This window comes from Epinephelus lanceolatus, chromosome 20, assembly GCF_041903045.1.
Source record: "Epinephelus lanceolatus isolate andai-2023 chromosome 20, ASM4190304v1, whole genome shotgun sequence".
Taxonomy (NCBI): domain Eukaryota; kingdom Metazoa; phylum Chordata; class Actinopteri; order Perciformes; family Serranidae; genus Epinephelus; species Epinephelus lanceolatus.
In genome coordinates, this window is record NC_135753.1 from 29,950,784 (window position 1) to 29,969,644 (window position 18,861).

Here is an 18,861-nt window from a genome sequence, read left to right on the forward strand (position 1 = left end):
AGTTATAAAGTTTGCGGACCACACTTACCATGCAACAGGAGAGAATGAACCCGAACCGTCATCTGCGAGGAAGAGAAGACGCAGCTTCACTCCTTGTGATGCACTCTCTGCGGCGTTTTTCCTCCTGATGATTTATCTCCCCAACGATGGTAGCAGTAGCACCAAATCCCATTCTGTGCATTCAGCCTCTCTCCTCGCCCGCTCAGCATCAAACACATGGAGTTCCTCATCTGTATGCTCCGGCTCAAACAGGTATGGCTCTGGGTCTGTGTCCGCTACAAGAAACTCTTCAAAATCGCGTTCAAAGTCGTCCATTGCAGCTACTATAGTCCGGAGATATTGCTAGGCTAAATAAACAGCTGAGCTCTGTTTACCGGCTACGCTGTCAGTCAGTGTGCGGGCTGGAGATTGGTGGAGCAGAGAGTGGGGAGGGGGGTCCCCACTTGGAATGGTAAATGAGTATGTGTGTATGAAGTGTGTCTGTTACGCTAGAAGTGTCAGAGTTTGGGACGGAGTCTTTTACCCTCTGGAGTGTTACTGGAGTTTTTGGAGTGCTCAAATAAACTGGCCTTTACGCTCCTCTGGTCTCCTGCTCGTGAGGGATTCATTACAATATGGTAACGTGGTTTAGATTTCTAAATAAACATTCACCTCATCGCTAGATAGACCTACTCCTGAAAAACTCGTGCGCAAGGCTTTTTGTCCCTACGAGGCCACCGTCATTTACCCGACGGGAGGGGTGAGCGAGTGAGCCCTGCAATCTAGAATTTGACCACTGATGTCACTGTTTTCAACCCATTTTACACACTGGCCCTTTAAAATTATTCATCTCATGCCGCTGACTACTGTACATATTTTTTTCCAAAATAAGTTCCCATGGAGGACATGGGAAGGGGAGAGACTTTGCCTTTCTATTTCAGAAGGTGGCCAGAATATATGGGCCATAACAAGATTTAGAAATGATCTCATGGGGGTTCCACTAGAGTAAGATCAGCACTAACCTAGCTTTTATCTTGTTGTTTCGATTTTTGTTTTGCACCAAATTGCATTCAAAATTCTTGGCAGAGGTAATTAAAGTGATAATGTTCAAACCTCATGAGTCTGTCACACTAAACCAGTAGATCCACTGACATTCAACAGAAATTTAAGAACAATTACTCCAGAAAAATGACACAGACGATGTTCCAGTCACAACAACAAAGCCTCTGGCTTAAAAGTAAAACCAAAAGCTTGAGACTGGAACAACGCCTACTCAAATATGTGTCACACCAGTGCACTAATAAATGGTCTACTCACTGGTGCTGTTGTCATATGTGTCACTGGCCCGTGCCCTGCCGCTGCTGATTCCCAGGAAGGCTTTGTAGTTATTGTCTTCGTACCAGTTAAAAGAGGTGACTCTGGAGAAAGCACCTTCAGTGTAGCCACACACCAGGCTGGAGGCAGCGGCCATCACCTGCCTCAAGGAAAGGTTGTTCTGGAAGAGAGGAGTCACAGCCTGGAGGAGCTCCCTGGAGCTATTCATCTGGAATAACTGTGGAGAGATAAACAAGGACAACAGATCTTAAATGAGAGCAGAGAAGTGTTCACTTTGAGATTTAACACATGGCAGTTCTTTCATGTTAAAGATATGTCCAATAGTAACATGAGTTGATGATGCTGAAGAGTTATTTTGGGTATGCAGGGTTTTGCTGAAAGTTGAAAAATACAATAAACAATACCTAAAGCCAAAACCAAGTCTCTTGACTCCGATATGTTACATAGGTTACACCCAAGTGCTTTTACTGTACACTATATGTCACATTCACTCATTCACACACATTCACACACTGGTGGCCGAGGCTACTATACAAGGTGCCACTTGCCACTCAGTCACCATTGACGCGCTCTCACACACTGATGGAACAGCCATCGGGAGCAATTTGGGGTTCAGTATCTTGCCCAAGGATACTTCGGACTGGAGGATCAAACTGCTCATTTTCAAATTAGTGTATGACCCGTTCTACCTCTGAGCCACAGGTGCTGAATGCTAGCTAGCTATCTATTAAATAGTGACTCTACTGATTCACTGCCAGCATCTCTCATGTGGGGCAGTTTCCATTTTTCTTGCCAGTATCATACAGTGTCAGCTGGTGAGACAAGGCAACAAACAGGGTCAACCACACATAAGTCTTTGCTATTAGTTGAGGCTGCGACTTTGCCTGTCACAGTTCACTAAAGATGAACTTCACATGACTCAAAGATGAGAATTTGCTTCGCCACCAGTAGTAAATATTTTATTCAACCTTTTGCTTGCATTGAATTGAAGTGAACGGGGGTGAATATGTTGCATGAAATGTTTGCATGTGTTGCATGTGTGTGTCTTTCGGACCTGTGTGTAATTGACAAGCAAGAGTGAAAACATTGAATTTCTCCTCAGGGGGATTAATAAAGTAATTAATAAACTTAAACTTAACTTAACTTATTAATCTATGTTCATTTTGCTCATGTGTAACTGTGCCCTTGGGGTGAGGAGAAAAATGAAGAGGCCTTCAGCAAATTAAAACTTTAAACAAAACAGTTACAGCAGCTACAGCCAATCAAATTACCTCAAACAAAATGACATCAGCCACTATATCTCATACGAGCCCGGTCTTACTCCAAAGTTGTCAACATCCAGAGCTTGCTTTTGTTGCCTAAATCCAACCATGTGTTTTAGTGGAAAGTCCATGACAAAGCACATCAATATGTGACAAGGTCGGAGTGAGAATGTGTTGCTCATACTATATATATATATAAGGATTTCAATTTTACATACAGTTTTTAATTCAGTCTATTTGAAAATGTTAAAAAATACATATACAGTACATATTAAGTAGATGTGTGAAAACATCTACTACATTCAAGTCTTACAGTGATCAGTGCTGACACAACATTCATTGTGTGTTACTTTCTATGTTAAATAGTTCTTAACTTAATTCCTAACTTCATATGAAAAATGCATTGTCACAAAGCTGTAAATGAGGTTGTTGTTGATATTTTAGAGATAAGGTGACACTGTTATGTTTCTTTCTTTTTTGGCCTTGTTTGATCACAAAGTTTGTTTGTTTTTTGTTTTGTTTGAGGTTATTTTTCCAATTTTGTTGCACGTCGTCTGTCTCGACTGCAGACTGTCTACAGTCGAGACAAAGACAAGTGTCTTGCCAACAGGATGTCAGGCTGTCAGCTTCACCAAATATTCCATAGAAACATCCACAACAAACAAAACAGTATTTCCACACGCCAGTGTGTGCTGGATGTTTAGAATAAACATATAAATAAGACAACTTATTCAGCAGTGACCAAGCTAAAAGTGAAAACAGTGATAAGGGTAATCTAAGGAGAAGAATAACAATGTGCATGGACTCAGTGTCATTGAGAGAAAGACTAACACAAACAAACCATTCAATCACTCCTGATGTTTAACCTTCTCCACATCTGGAGGCTTCACCTGTTCTTGCAGCCTCTGTGATGTTTCCATTGGGTTGATCCCATTATGATGATCTATCTGTTTTTAAAGCTAAAGAGGTATAGCTGTTCTGGATTTAGCCTTCCTCATACGCACTAAATGAAATCCCCCTACTGTCTGTGTTTGCGTAAAATCTCAGGCGAGAGGAAGCAACTGTTTCCTGACAGCTAAATATAGCAGGCAGTGAACTTTGAGTGGAGCTATACTGGGGGCTGCACAGGCCATGGCTTACCTCTCGCAGTTTGTCCGAGACCGCAGAGACGACCCGTACCCAGAGACGGATTTCAAGGCCTTCTGAGTAATTGTCCAGCACACGAGGAAGCTGGAGAGAAACATAAATACATTATCTTAATATAAATACTTCAACATATTTGCCACTTTTACTTGGTGCAAACATTTCATCGCCAAACGTTTGCATTTTGCACGTGCAGTATTTCTCAAATATAACCCCACATTTCCCAAGAACCTGATTGTTTTCTGACACAGAGGATGTTACTATTGTCCCCCTCCCTGGAGTCACTTTGTTTGTCTGAGCTGATACTTGATAAAAGCAGTCTGACCAGGTGGCATGACACAACTTAAAAGTATTTGTCTTATTTTCTTTGTCTGACAAAATAAAGAAGTTCTTGTTTTATGCCATAAAGCAATGTGTCTCAGTGCTGTAAAGCAACTTATTCCTAGCCAATTTCCACCAGATTAACGTAAAAAATATTGTATTATAAACAGATTCATAGAGAATTAGGTGATTAAAATATGTTGTGACATAAACATGTTTTGGTGGACCAGAGAGAAACACCTGAACACTGCCTTCATCATTCATGTGCTGTATCTGCTGAGCACTGCTTTCACTTGAGGATCTGCTGCTTGGCCCAGGGATCTTCCAGCCAGCTCACAACACAATGGGCTAAAGGTTCCAGGAAGCAGCTTGAGGCCAAGACACAGAGCTGCCAGAAGAGACATCCTTCCCTCTCACATATATAGATTGAGCCTATCAGCAAGCAGTGAGCACAGACAAACATTCCCACCTTCCTGAAGAGTTTGCTTCATCATCCAGCAACAATACCAAACAATGCCTAAACACTGGAACATCCTAAAACGCTTTCTGTCTTTTAGGGATCTTTTTTGAACAACCACTAACTTTCAATAACATTCTGATCTTTTCAAACCTCCATTTTCCACTAAAGCTCCATTTCCACCAATAAGTTTGGTACAGTTCAGTACAGTTCAGTTCAGTACGCATTTTTTCATTTCCACTGTGAAAAGTTGTGGATGGTACCAATGGAACTGTAATCTGCACCATCCCCATTTTTGGTCCCCCCTCTGTTGGGGTACCTAGCACACAGATCTGGCGCTAAAAGGTGGAGCTGTGAACACTGCAGTCTGATTGGTCAGTAGAGGACGGTCACTCTGCTCAGGGCTGAGTTGTGGCTGGTTTTGAGGCTCATGTAACCACTGTTCATACTGTGCAGAGTTTTATTCGTAAACTGTAACTATAAAATGAAAGGATGTTTTGCTGCCTCTCACAGCAGCTGGAGTCAGAGAAAAAAAAAACTTAATTCACTGGGCCGACTGCCGACGACTTTTAAGATCGAACGTTAACTTGTAATGTTACTCAATGCATGAGTTGACAATGTGAATCCATCAACACACCTTAAATTTGACCATTACTTAAGTTGTTTTTTGTCTCTCTTGGATGACACAGACTTAAAGTAATGAGTGGATCTTCAAACATTTAGCAATATATATTCATTTTGACCAGAAAAAGGGAACTGCATATATTTTAATCCTTGTCAGTGTGCAGCCTCATTCTGTGTACGATAAATGAGGTGCAGAAATACAGTGAGTGCCGGACGGAGCAGTGAGTGACAACAACCCCGCCCACATTTAATGGTACTGTTTGCAGTGGAAACACACAAAGTGGACACAGGGTCTTGATACCATGTCTGAAGGGTTACTTTTGGTTCCAAAAGTCAGCATCATCTCACCATGCTGGCTTTTCTCGCTGTGGTCATTGTGTTCTGATTTCACTCATGCAGGATTTTGTACACCCAAAATTCAGTCATTTATAAACTGCAGCTGCACTCACATATCAATACACTGAAATGCCCCTGCAGTCTGATGTACATCACCCAAACTAAATAAGATCTAACACTGAGAGTTGACAAGCATAATATTGCTATTCGCACTTTGAATCTTGAGTATATGATGGAATGTCATTACATGAACGCAAATCATGGTTCGGCCTCTACCCTGAAATTCTGAGCAACTGGAAATTGGACATTTTTTTTTCAGATGATTCCATCCCTCCAGGTAGGGACGTTGTAAACAAACTGTTTACACAAAGAAAGCTACTGAATTTATACACTAAGCACAATTCAACATGAAGAAATGAATTTGTCTGAAAACTTGAGATCATCTTGTGATGGAAGTGGAGGGGTAATGGCCCTCTTCCCTATCTCCTGCCCCCCTTCTTCCACCCCCTCACTCAGACTACGCTTGTCTTGACCGAGGCCTTCATTCTGATATCGGCTACACAGCTGTAAGGTTTCATGACTGCATCTTGCACCATTGTGACCAAATCTGTACACAGACAATAAGACAACTACTGGCCAAATACTCAAAATGGCTTCTGTAGTAGTAACAGTAACAGGTGTCTCCAGGACACACACACCCACACACACACACACACTGACTCACTCAAGTGAAAACAACACAAGCTGCTGTGATGTTGTTCCTGCTGGTATAAATGGCATCAAAATCAAGCACTTTTTTTTAGCTTTACCTGCAATAGTACAAGACACACAATCAACGTAACTCACTTGGCTCAGACCCATGTAATTGTACCTGGATGAAGATGAAGCAGAGGTCAGCCATTGTTGTCTGTCTCATTGTGGGACATGTTTACTGTAAGTGCCCTGTGATTACCAAACAGAGGAGTGTCTCTTCACTAAGCTAATTACACACAGAGGCCAGGTCTGCCTGCTCAGCTAATGCTCATGGCTGTTTCACATCACCTGCACCTATCTGACGCGTGTTGGCTGAGCTACAGCACACTCTTAGTGAAGTCTCATGCAGATAAGTAAGGCCCTTCTTAAAAGTAATAAGGTCTTCCCAGCAATTTCCTCAACTAAGTGAGGTTAGCTGATTCATTTCTAGAGGTCATTTTTATGTTTGCAGTTTTCAAGTTTGTCTCAAATTTGTTTTCTGTATTTAGAAAAGAATTAATTACTCAGACAGTCTTAAGCAGGGTGGAACCAGAGGGTGGGTGCTACACTTTAACATCATCATCCCAATAGAAGCAATAAGTGCTGTATGAGCGCAGTGCAAAGTGGCAGTGATGAAATAGCCTGTGGGATACACACATGCACTAACATACTGAGAAGCTCGGATAACAATACACACACAGATGGCAGGACTATTACTCAACTATATCTTTACAGAGCAAACAGTGATTTGCTGCTATATTAACGCTCTGAATGCCACATACAGAATCTTTAAGATATTAAAATACTGTCACTTTAACATTCCTGGGTAATGATGTACTGCAGTAGACTTTATTTACTTTAGACACAAAGCCAACGTGCATTTCCCTGAGAACTGCTTGTCCCACCCTGTGAGTCAGAGCTCTTACAAAAATACTACCAGCTGTTTATCCATTGCGGCTCCCGACATTAAACATGCTGTATGATAGGCCTGTGTGGGCTTGTTAAGTTTCGATCCAGATGTGATTTGAGCACAGACTGCTGATGTGAAGTCAGACATGAGCTGCAACCATCAGCTAATACACTGAGTGTACAAAGTAAAGGGGGGCATCTCTCTGATACAGAGCTGAAGCTGTGAGTCAATGATGAGGGATAGCATTAAAGCATGATGACTCTGAGCTAGTAGATGTACCTCTTTAAGCTCTTTCATTATTTTGGGTAACACTTTAACCATTATTATTAAAGTTATTTTACTGTTAGCAAACAATAAAATAAACATTTACAATTATGTTTAATGCTATAATTTATGTTATTTTAATAGTTAATAGTCATAGAAATTCCATGATTACAAAATGATTTAGTAAACCTTTCAGAAGGCATTTGTAAATGAAAAAAACTGTATGAAAAATTCTAGATAGATGGACCACATATTTGTAACACTTTGTTAATTGTTAATAATTGGTTTGTAAATCATCTATAAATGTTATTAAGGTGGCCATTATAAAGTCGCAATACTTATCGATGCCCTTAACAGTATTTATAATATATTTATAAATATTTATATATATATTAACAAATAATTAATATCATACTAATCCATACCCATTGGTAGCTTTGTCACCTTCTACCTATGTCAATCCTCAATGCCTATGCAGTTTCACATAGATTGACCACGTCAGTGAGTAGAAAAATGTGGGACAGACAGAATGACTGACTGACAGAATGACACACTGACAGTTTCCATGATTATGTACAGCATACCATACCATGACTTGAAAAATTAGAAGAAAAAAAAACCAAACATTGGGCCACAGGGGGAGCCACAGCGATCGGTCGCATTTTAGCCATTTTTAAGCATTTTTCTGTTGTTATAGCGCCACCCAGTTGCCAATTAGAGTGAAATTTCTCAAATCACCTTGAGGCGTCCTGTTCTACATATCTACCAAGTTTAGTAAAAATCCATATGGCGGTTAGGCCTAGATAAGAAATGAGCTCTCTAGCGCTCCCATTTTGTTTGATGGGGTCAATAATGGAGGGGTCCCCTCAGATTATGTGTGGTCATATGCCTACAAAGTTGCGTGGTGATCGGTGAAACCCTTGAGATGTTATACACCTATATGTGATGAGCCACGCCCTCCGCAATATTCATTGCCTTATAGAAGCTCAGTTTTAGTAAGTTTTCCAACTTTTGCCAAGAGGGAACTTTAGATATTGGTCCCTAGATTATGTTCACTCAGTTTCATGCAGATCGGTCAAACTTCCTAGGAAGAGATCGATTTTAAGTGTTTTTCAAAAAATTCAAAATGGCGGAAAATCTATATAACCAGAAGTTATGGGTTCTTGAGGCAAATTTGTTCCTCATGAGGAGAGGCATCTCTGTGCAACGTTTCATGTCTCTACGACATACAGGGCATGAGATATGTCCATTCAAAGTTTGCAATTTCAATCGGTTGCTATAGCGCCCCCCTTTGGCCAATTGATGTAATATTGCTTCATTCGCATCCTCCCATGACCCTCTACCACTGTGCCAAATTTCACATGGATTGACCAAGTCAGTGAGGAGAAAAACGTGGAACAGGCACACAGACAGAGTTTTCGTCATTGTATAGTAAGATATAGTAAGATAGTAAGATACAACATGTTATAATGTGTGCAAAAATAAAGTGTCAAAATTACAAAGATAATATCACTTTTTAAAAATAGTAAACATTTTAATGATCATTTCATTTTCTTTGTTAAAAGTAAAATAATTATTTACTAAAGTTTAATTTAGTGTTATTTTGCGATTTATTAATGATGTTAGTTTAAAGTGTTACCATACTGGGTGCAGTCTAAGTATAATAAACATGGCTGTAAAATGTCGACCATGACAATATGTTGCTGTTATTAAGAACATCAGTAGGTTTCCTTTAGACTTAAACAACAAAAGCTCTTCATACATTTACTTGTCAACAAGATTAATGCCTAATCAGACCCATACTGTGGTTAAAACTTAACACTTAAATCACACTGCTTGATAACTATTTTGCAGATGTCATATCCTGCACATACAGTATTTGGCAGGATATGACATTTGCAAAATTGCTTTGTGCCAGCTTAACCTCAAGTCACCCAGTCAGCAGCTGGCTCAGCCTTCTGTGAATAGCCATTGAAGATCTTTGCAAATGAGCTAAATATGGCAACGCCCCAGATGGGAATCATCCAACCACTTATACTGGCCTTCTCTTTTCATAAGCTAAATGGATAACTGCCAAGTTATGTCAAATGTATGCATTTCACTCGTTTAAAATGATGTTTCTATGAGCATTATACAATCAGACCATTACGGGTGGCTTTAAAACATCTAAGCCTTTAAATAACAGACTGTAGATTTTAGCAATGAGTCTTGGCACACATCCTACTGAGGGTAGCTACTGAAGGTGTTATATATCTACAATAGTTTTCAGAATTGCTCTACAGTATATTGCTAACATCCCAGCCAAGACTGACCAGCCTGAAGAGCTTGAAAAAGTCGATATTGGCGTAGAATTTGTCCTCAATGATCTGCAGCCGCTGTGGGGTGAGGATGCACATGGCATTGCGAACAGCGTAGAGTCCACGGCGGCTGGGGAAAATGAGGAATCGCTCCAGCAGGGTCAGGCTGCAGGCGATGTCCTTTAAATGCAAGGCTGGAACCCCAAAGGCAAACTAGGAGAAATGTAAGTGGACAGGTAACTTAGGTTAGATTGGAAGATTTAAACATATAAATACTGAACTTGAATATTGAACTGTGATGTGTTACGTGACCTCAAGTCAGTACTTTCCACTTGTTTTTTAGCATTAAAATGGCTCCCAACATAAAAGAGTTAAACATTAAATGGAAACTTCCAAAGCAATCGAACTCAGTTTTGTTTCCTTTATAATGTCACAATGCATATTGTACATGTATCCTGTCAGCGAGCTCTTAGATGAACAGGTTATGTTAAGTGGAAACTCCAAATTGCCCAAAGGTGTGACCATAGATATGAATGTATTTGCTTGTGAATATGCTGAGCTGTCAAGTGTGTGCAATGCATGCTGGGATAGGAGCATGAAAAGAGACTATAGGGGTCTGATGAATGAATTATAAGTAAATATGACCAAAGTTGCATTAATTGTAAAGCCTGCAATGCTGCAGATGTGAACACCTTTTATGCGATCTTTAATAGCTCATTCAGAGTTGATGACTCATTTGTACTTCACATTACCCTCAAGCAAGCAATGATTCAGAGGAAGGCGTGTTACGGTATTTTAAAGGGAGGTTTGCTAGCTGGCCGCATGTGTTTGGATAAAGTAGCATGCATGGATGTATGTGTGCATTTTCCTGTGTGTAAATTGCCAAAGGGGGATTTCTCCCAGCCGTTTATCAGCCAGAATTACTGATACCAATGAATCAGGTCATACCTGAAGTTAACTCCTTGAACACAAATATGGAGTGGTGGGAACAAGTCTTTACTTGTGGAATATTTTCAAATCTAAACATCTAAATGGGTGAATTAATTGTTTATTCCAACCAAGACAAACTGAGACGGTTATTGTGATTTTTTTTCTGTCGACTTCGACTGAAGTGTGTTTTACTATGATAAAACCACTGCTTATTCAAATGGAGTCTGGTGAGTTTGGCGGCAGCAATTCAAGGCTGTTTCTGGTGAAACAAAAATAATCTTACTCTGTAACAAAAAGATCAACCTCTTTAGGGATCCTTTCCATTGTGTGTCTGTGTGCCAGTGTACCTGTTCAGGCCTAATTTGGGCATGGACTAGCTGATACACCACAGACTCTGTCAGAGGAACGTCTCTCAGCAGGTATGATGTCAGAGTCTCATCATCCTTTAGGATAGTCTCCACCTTTACTCCTCGGCCTACAGAGAGAGACACAGGCGGTTCGAGTGAATGAAAAACGGCACTTGAAACTCTTCTGTGCTCCACAAAACACTGGGTAAGTTGAAAAAACTCTGAGTGGCACATATTATGGGCAGGTTGTGACAAATATGCTGCATTACAAGGATAGGAACATACAGTGAAGTCACTCCACCTCTGCACTGTCTCATTATTTCCAGTGGCCTGTCTGTGCATGAATAAAGTTTGCTTTGTCAAGTAAAGTGCTGGTGTGGCCTGCATCCAGGTTCAGCCCTGAAATGACTTGCCTTATGATACAGTTCTCTTGCACACACTTGAAACCACAAAGAAACCAAAAAGTAAGAAGGGGGAGGAATTGGGGGAAGTATTAATTTCAAAAGAACAGAAGAAATGGAAATGTTATTAGAAGTCCTGCTTCTATCCAAGAGGCAGTGAGACATATCCGTCAGACCAGTTAGCCAACAAAGCAAAATGACAAAATCACACCCTCTGTATTGATGCTGCTTGTTCTTGTGGTGAGCAGGTTACACAAACCAACATTTATGACACACTGATCACTGAAACAAAAGTCCTTTTATTTTCAACTGTACACTTTGATTTTTGTATGATTAAACAAACGAGATATAAGGTGTTAATAAGTGAACTTTAAAAGTGCTGATGGGCTGTTGGACTGTTCCCGCCTGCCTCCAGCAACTGTGCTAAACTGCTCGCTGTAGCTCCATATTTAACAGATATCAGAGTGGTTATCAGTCTTGTCATCAAACACTCTGCCAGAAATTACATAAATTGTGGAGATTGTGTATTTTTTAAAAAGGTCTAACTATACTACACAAGCTATAGATGGATTACTGAATGGGCCAAACAGGCACATGCCCAGGGGCCCAAAGTGTTAGAGGACCCCCTGGCCTTCACTTACCAAATCTGAATCAAATTAACATACACCAGCGTAGAAGAGACTCAAAATTACCACAAAGAGATATGAAGGAACTGCAACAAGACACAAAATAACTACAACTAGAATTACTGCCTCGTGGTTGTATGCCTCTACAAACTAGTCATTGCATAATGGTCAGAAAAGTGTTTTTGCAGATCATTATGATGACGGAGTGAAGTTGACCTTTGACCTTTTAAATATAAAATATCATCACTTCGTCCTTTTATACTACTTACACATTTGTGTGACATTTTGTCATAAGTAGAGTATGTCACCTTGACATTTGACTTTCGACCACCAAAATTAGTTCATCCTTGACTCAAAGTCGACGTTTGTGCCAAATTTGAAGAAATTCCCTCACAGTGTTCTTGTGATATCATGTTCACAAGAATTAGATGGATGCAAGGTCAAAGTGACCTTGACCTTTGACTAAAATCAGTTCATCCTTGACTCAAAGTGGACATTTGTGCCAAAGTTGAGGTGATTCCCTCAAGGCCTTCTTGAGATATTGTGTTCATTAGACTGAGACAGAAGCAAGGTCATAGTGCCCTTGACCTTTGACCACCAAATTCTAATCACTTCAATCAGTCCAAGTGGACGTTTGTGCCAAAGTTTTGCATTCTGGGGATAAAATGTTCATGAGAATGTGATGGATGGACCACCTGAAAACATAATGCGGCCATCCATGGCTATCGCTGGTGCAGAGGCATAAAACGGGACAAAACAACCACAAAGAGACACAAAATAACAAAGAGACAAAAGAAAACTACAACAAGACACAAAATAACTACAAGGAAACACAAAATGACCAAAAAAAGACACAAAATGACTTCAAAAAGACCCAAATAACCACAACGACACAAAAAAAACATAAAAAAGCATAACAACTACAAAGAAATGCAATATCACCACAAAATCTGTGTGTCTTGTTACTATGTAGGAGAGGTGGAGGGGCCCTTGAGCATATCTGTGTCCAGGGGCCCACTGTTTTATAATCCGCCCATAGGTGGCGTTTTTTGTGTGTTATGTAATAATTATGGGGAATATACCTCTATGGATCCATGGACATAGGTGTATGCATACATAAATTAAACACACACACACACTTTGCTCATGATCAAGGGCCTTGCCCATGTCCACTCACATTTTCTGTTAATATGACCAGTCATGATGGGTCAGTTTGAAAAGTTACATAACTTGGTTCTCAACATGATTTAATTTTCTTTCCCGGGGCTCATGGGAACTTTCATGGAATGTGGATGCATATCTCTTTTGGCTCTGTTAGTGTATCTACATATTTCTCCATGAGAGTGACAGCACAGAGAGCAACCAGACGTTATCACTCACAGGCTGGAATTCACTCAGCCTCATTCCACTCCCATCGTGAAGGTTTATTTTGCTGGGAAACATGCTATATAGACAGTATGGATGTACATGTATATGTTGACATGAATTGTTTGCATGGCGTCCCTTGAGAATGTTGCTTTGTTGTCTCGCGAAAAGAGGAGCATGGACTGAGGGCGCATGGATTGGTTTCCCACCAAATAAACAACACAACGGTGGTGAAAGTAAGCAGCTTACGTTACGGGCCTTTCTTAAACCCATGTGATGTAATCCTGTTAGGCAACACAAATACACAGACAGACTGATGGGAAAACGTGTGAGACGTGATCTAGACTGTGACACGGTGATTGACCAGATGACGGTTCCAAGTTTTTAAAAATCATGGTCTGTGTACCAAAACCCTACATGTTTCATTTTATCTTTACAAATTATAACAGCAACAAAAAAGTAGGAAGAATAAAGGCGTAAGCTCATGAAGCCAAACTCTTTGTATGCTCTTTCAGGAGCAGGACACTGAGAATACTTTGCAATGCTAAATGTAGTCAATGCTGTATATTAAGATTAATATAACTTTTCCACTAGAAACCCTTACTGGGAAAGGTGTATTAAGATTTAAGAGGAATCTATTGCATAAAAGTCCTCTGTTAGCTACCTGGGTTGCATCCTTGATAAGAACTTAGGGGGAGCTTTCATGGCCTTGAAGATTTTGGGGAAGGTAAATGCAAGAACTAGATATCTAGCCAGGAGGGCTACATTACTGGATAGGGATCCCTAAAATTGTTGGCCTCCTGCTTTGTCCAGTCTCACTGCACCCTTAGTTCATGGTATTTGGAACTTAAAGAAGTATTTCACTGCTGGAAAGGTGATCTTTCAATAAGTGGTGCTACATGACCAGAGAAATCAGAGGAAAAGAGCTGTGGCATTTGCTTTTGCTCAAACGGTAGAAAACCTACAAAAACCAGGATCACTAAATGTTCCCGCTGGTGGGTGATGTAATACTAGCTTGGCCATTATGGCATACTGGTGACAAATGGTGCCGAATTACAGTTAAACAGCAAGCTAAAACATGTTTCTGAGAACGGTTAAGTTGCGAATCTTGGTTTATATTTGATCAACACTGCATAGTTTTACAGTTTGATTAGAGTTTGGTCTGATTATAAGAGAATAAGATGAGCAGGGAGATCTGGTAAGATGGAGAGAAGTTTACCACAGTTCATTTACAAATACTACACAAACTGTCATGATACTGGTTGAAAAAAATGTTAAATCCCTTTCATAAAGCCTTGAAACACAAACTTCAAGAAGTACAATACAAATTAGCTCGAAAAGTGCTCGGGCTCTATCACAGGAGTCATGTGGGCAGGTCTCGTTTCTTTCGGCTCCAACAGCTTCCAGTTGAGTGCATCATAGCCATACTAGAAGATTTGAAAAAGGCAGAGCCCCTATATAAATTGACAATTACTTTAAGAAATTAGAAGAAGTTCAAAATCTCAAGAAAAGCTGGGGTAGCTAACCTGAACCTTTACAGATTCAAAACCATGCTAAGGTTTCTTTTATCTGTGCTGGTGCTATGGAGTGGAACAAACTGCCTGTTTGCAATAAAGGATGTGCACAACCCACAACCTTTTACAAAAATGGTCAAACAGAGGCTGCTAGATAACATCTCCAAATGAGGTCATGGTTTTGTGCACTGAAATCAGTCTTTAAAAAATAATATACATATGTTTACTGTTGTTTTTACTGGCATGTTTATCTGTGGGTGGGTGGTAATGTTGGAAAGGAACAATGGAACAAAGGGTCAACAACTGATATAACTCCTGGCCTTTGTCGTGTTTGTCAACTAAACTGAATCCGGAAAGATAACTGTATTCTGCTGGTCACATCTGTTCCAGTGATGTTGGGTTTTCCCTTTAGAGACAATGTTTTTGCAGTATGTTGACGAAAGGCTGGAGCACTGACCTGAGATCTGTTCAGGACGAGTGCGCAGGGTGTCCATAAAGTTACTCATGGCAGTCAGTTCCCTCCAGAGGCGACCAACTTGCTGAAACTCTGGGTCACTAAAAAGAAGCTCCTGGGCATCCATGTAGAACCGAGCCAATCTGAGGAGCAGTCAAAAATCACACACATTTAGCCTGTTTAACAGCAGATTAAAAGCATATACAGGGGTATAGGACTGTGGCTGTGGATGTTGGGAGATGTCCATAGAGAATGCCTATGTACAGGACCCAAAATTGTGTGCTGCACCCCTGAGTATAGACCTTCATATATGTGCACATACTGAGGCTTTGAAACCAGTAGAATATAATCCAGATGAATATATTCTGTTTGACTCTACTACATAATCAGCCCTTTTGTCTCAGATCAAATGTTTCATAGGAATTCAACACCTCTGGCTTAAAATGACCTCCCTCCACCAGGGTGATGCTTACACTGAGTTGTTGTAGTTGGACACCATGCCAGGAGATTCACCACGGGTGGGGTATTGAAAACAAGGGTTGTTGGCGTTACAGATGATTCCTTGGATCCATGGCAGGATCCCTGTGGAGGGCATGGCCTTGTTGGGGAAGTGGCCTGAGGAAGAGGGGATACTGTTGGCTTTCAGTGCTTCATGCAAGTCATTTATAAATCATGAATAATAAGATATCATATTTCTCTCTTTGTGGATTGAGATGTTTCTGATGTTTTTTCTTGGTAAAGAGTTGTTTGCTTACATTCATGTTGGCGGTAAAGTGGATTCACTCTCCTTAGCCACACTAACCCCATGAACAGCATAACAGGCCACATGATCTCCATGAAGAAACGCACCTGGTTGGAGAGCACAATGTAAACTCTGTCAATCTGCATTTTATCCTGTTGTTGTTTAAAGGCAGTAAGCGAGTCACTCAGATGTCAATGCAAGTGTTAGATGTATAAAAACTGAAGTAATAGGCCAATAATGCCCCTGTACTTTGTTCTTAATGGATAATGAATCTTAATTATGCTAAATGTTATTACTGAAAATGTATAATAAAGTTACAGCTGGGTAGCAACATGATATGGTGTGAAGTCACAAGACAAAAGCAAAGCAAAAGTACAACTTTCAAAATGATATGACAAAGGTCCTTAATCAATCTTATCAGAATATCCTGTTGGGCTATAAGGTATTTTTATAGAATCAGATTTTTGACTTCCATCAATTTTGCAAGTTAGCAAATTGCTAATGCCAGTTTCCGTATTACACTTTTCAGAGGCATTTAGAAGGATAAATTGACTTTAAAACATAACTAAGAAGTTATTCATATAGTTAATTATTTTGCTTTTGCATTGTTCCACAACATAAACATATTGCAGGTGATCACAAACACATACATCTTAGATGAAAAAAAAAGACTTTTCAGTAAATTAGTTGGTATCATCTGCAAAGAAAGATACTTGAAGGTAATAAATAGATGAGAGGATTTTACCCTCTGCCTCCTGCGGACAGTCCAGTTCTTCCACAGCAGGAGTCTGACCTGTGTTCCTGCCCCCATGACTGCTCCTTTTCACCCCCGCAGGGGCTGGCACCAGCCGACGAACCTGTACTCAACCAGACCACAATACTCGTATGAGCTAAACAACAGGGGTGTGAATTACAAGTTACATTATGATATGATGTTATTGATTCTTTGGACAATGATACGATGTTTGCTGGTATCACAAGGTCTGCCACAATATGATACGATACGATGTGATATGATACAATACGATACAATTTAATTCAATTCAGTGGCCTGATATAGATATGAGACAATATCAGTGAATATCTTCATTTCCTCTTGGCTGCGTACCATTATCTGCCTGTAGCTAGGCTGCTAGCGCTGTTTGAATGTTTATAAAGAAGGTGCGCTTGGATGGAAAAGATGACAAAGACATGCCATGGGATTTTCAAAATACTGATGCATCTTGAAGATGATGGCGTATAAATGTTTTCACCTCACACTGATCATTGATTACTGAATCAATATCAATCCAGATCGATGTATCATTACACACCTACTAAATAAAGCTACCCCATGTTTTACAAAAACATTTATGACATTAGGAAAGCTTAATGTTGTGGATGATCTCCATAGAGGTGTCCCTCCATTCATCCTGTGATGAAGGCTAGCAATAGCTTTGTAATGAGGTTAATGAGCTCAAGACACTTCACATGGTCAGTGTAAAAAGTAGACCTTTCCACAGTCTATAAACATTCTCTCAGTACTACTCAAGGTTAAAGTCACTACCCAAGAACATTGACTATCGCACACTCGCTACATATAACAAAATTAGCTTTAATCTTGGTCATTTACAACTATTATGCAATTTTATGGCAAGCACATCACTAATTACACATACATTGACTAAATTCCCAAAGTATGGCTATAGTCTAGAATGGTATATCACTTACCTCAGAAGAACACTCGCACTGTAGAGTGATACTAACTACATAAAGCATAACACCAAATATTTCACCGTGTGCTCCTTGGGGTTGCTAACACAGCTAGAATCCAGACCTTGTGAATAGTTAAGCAGATTGATTTAATCTCCTTTCTCAGTGCTGGGAGACTGCTAACGCTCTCATCCGTTGTAGAGGCACACATGACCTAACCACCTGGCCTATGTTGTAATCCTGCCCCTATTATAATCCTACAAACTGATAGAGAGTGAATATGCAAATGTAATTACATTTTAACAAAAATTAGCATCTCTCTACATTCACAGGCCGTCATGCTGCTTGGTAATAGTCTATCAGCTCACTGTATTACATGGATAAGGCTTTCTTTTGGTGAACTGTAACACCACACAACTTGTGGTGATAATGGGAATAATTCTTAATTGTTAAAATTAGTTTTAAAGGAGAATTACAGCCATTTATTTATTTATTTATTTTAAAGATATTTTTTAGGGCATTTTAGCCTTTAATTGATAGGACAGTCAAGTGTGAAGGGGGGAGAGAGAGAGAGGGAGGGAGTGACATGCAGCAAAGGGCCACAGGCTGGAGTCAAACCTGGGCCACTGTGGCAACAGCCTTGTACATGGGGCGCCTGCTCTATCCAATAAGCCACCGACGCCCCAGAATTACGGCCATTTTTTAGATTCTTACAAGTTACTCCTTGGGTCTAAGAGAAATATTAGAAAACATGGACAACTCTCTTTTCCAAATCCAAAAGCGGAGTGCTAAAACACTTCATGAAAGACTTGGATATCAAAAGGTTTTTGGATATGCACAGGTCGCATCGCCGCCCTTTTCAAGAAGGTGGTTGAAGGACTGAAAGAAAGAGGCTGTGCCGCACAATCTAACAAGTCCGCCACTGGTTGGAAACTTTGGAAAAATCTTATTCCGATGCAAAAAAGCAAAATGACAAGCAGCTCCAGCCTTTTCACTTTTCCATATTTTGACATGATAAATGACATGCTGGGGCACGTTAACGGGAGTATGCACGGCTGCATGTAAACAGGAATATTAGTGGAAATATTCATTTTCCTTAGCTATGCAAACAGCTTAGTAGGAATATTGTC

General features: G+C 40.1%; 1 protein-coding gene across 2 annotated transcripts in view; it reads right to left on the reverse strand.

Moving 5' to 3' along the window:
- Window positions 1-17,835, reverse strand: part of abca4a (ATP-binding cassette, sub-family A (ABC1), member 4a) — a 51,816-nt gene extending 33,981 nt beyond the window's left edge. For both annotated transcript variants that reach the window (XM_033638889.2, XM_033638888.2), the window contains exons 1-9: window positions 17,750-17,835; window positions 16,785-16,896; window positions 16,053-16,146; window positions 15,771-15,912; window positions 15,301-15,440; window positions 10,938-11,065; window positions 9,676-9,873; window positions 3,717-3,806; window positions 1,297-1,531 (exon numbers count right to left, since the gene is read on the reverse strand). In XM_033638889.2, coding sequence (XP_033494780.1) covers window positions 1,297-1,531; window positions 3,717-3,806; window positions 9,676-9,873; window positions 10,938-11,065; window positions 15,301-15,440; window positions 15,771-15,912; window positions 16,053-16,146; window positions 16,785-16,850 — 1,093 coding nt within the window. In that variant the 5' untranslated portion in view covers window positions 16,851-16,896; window positions 17,750-17,835. The remainder of the gene's footprint in view (window positions 1-1,296; window positions 1,532-3,716; window positions 3,807-9,675; window positions 9,874-10,937; window positions 11,066-15,300; window positions 15,441-15,770; window positions 15,913-16,052; window positions 16,147-16,784; window positions 16,897-17,749) is intronic.
- Between the last annotated feature and the right edge of the window lie 1,026 nt (window positions 17,836-18,861).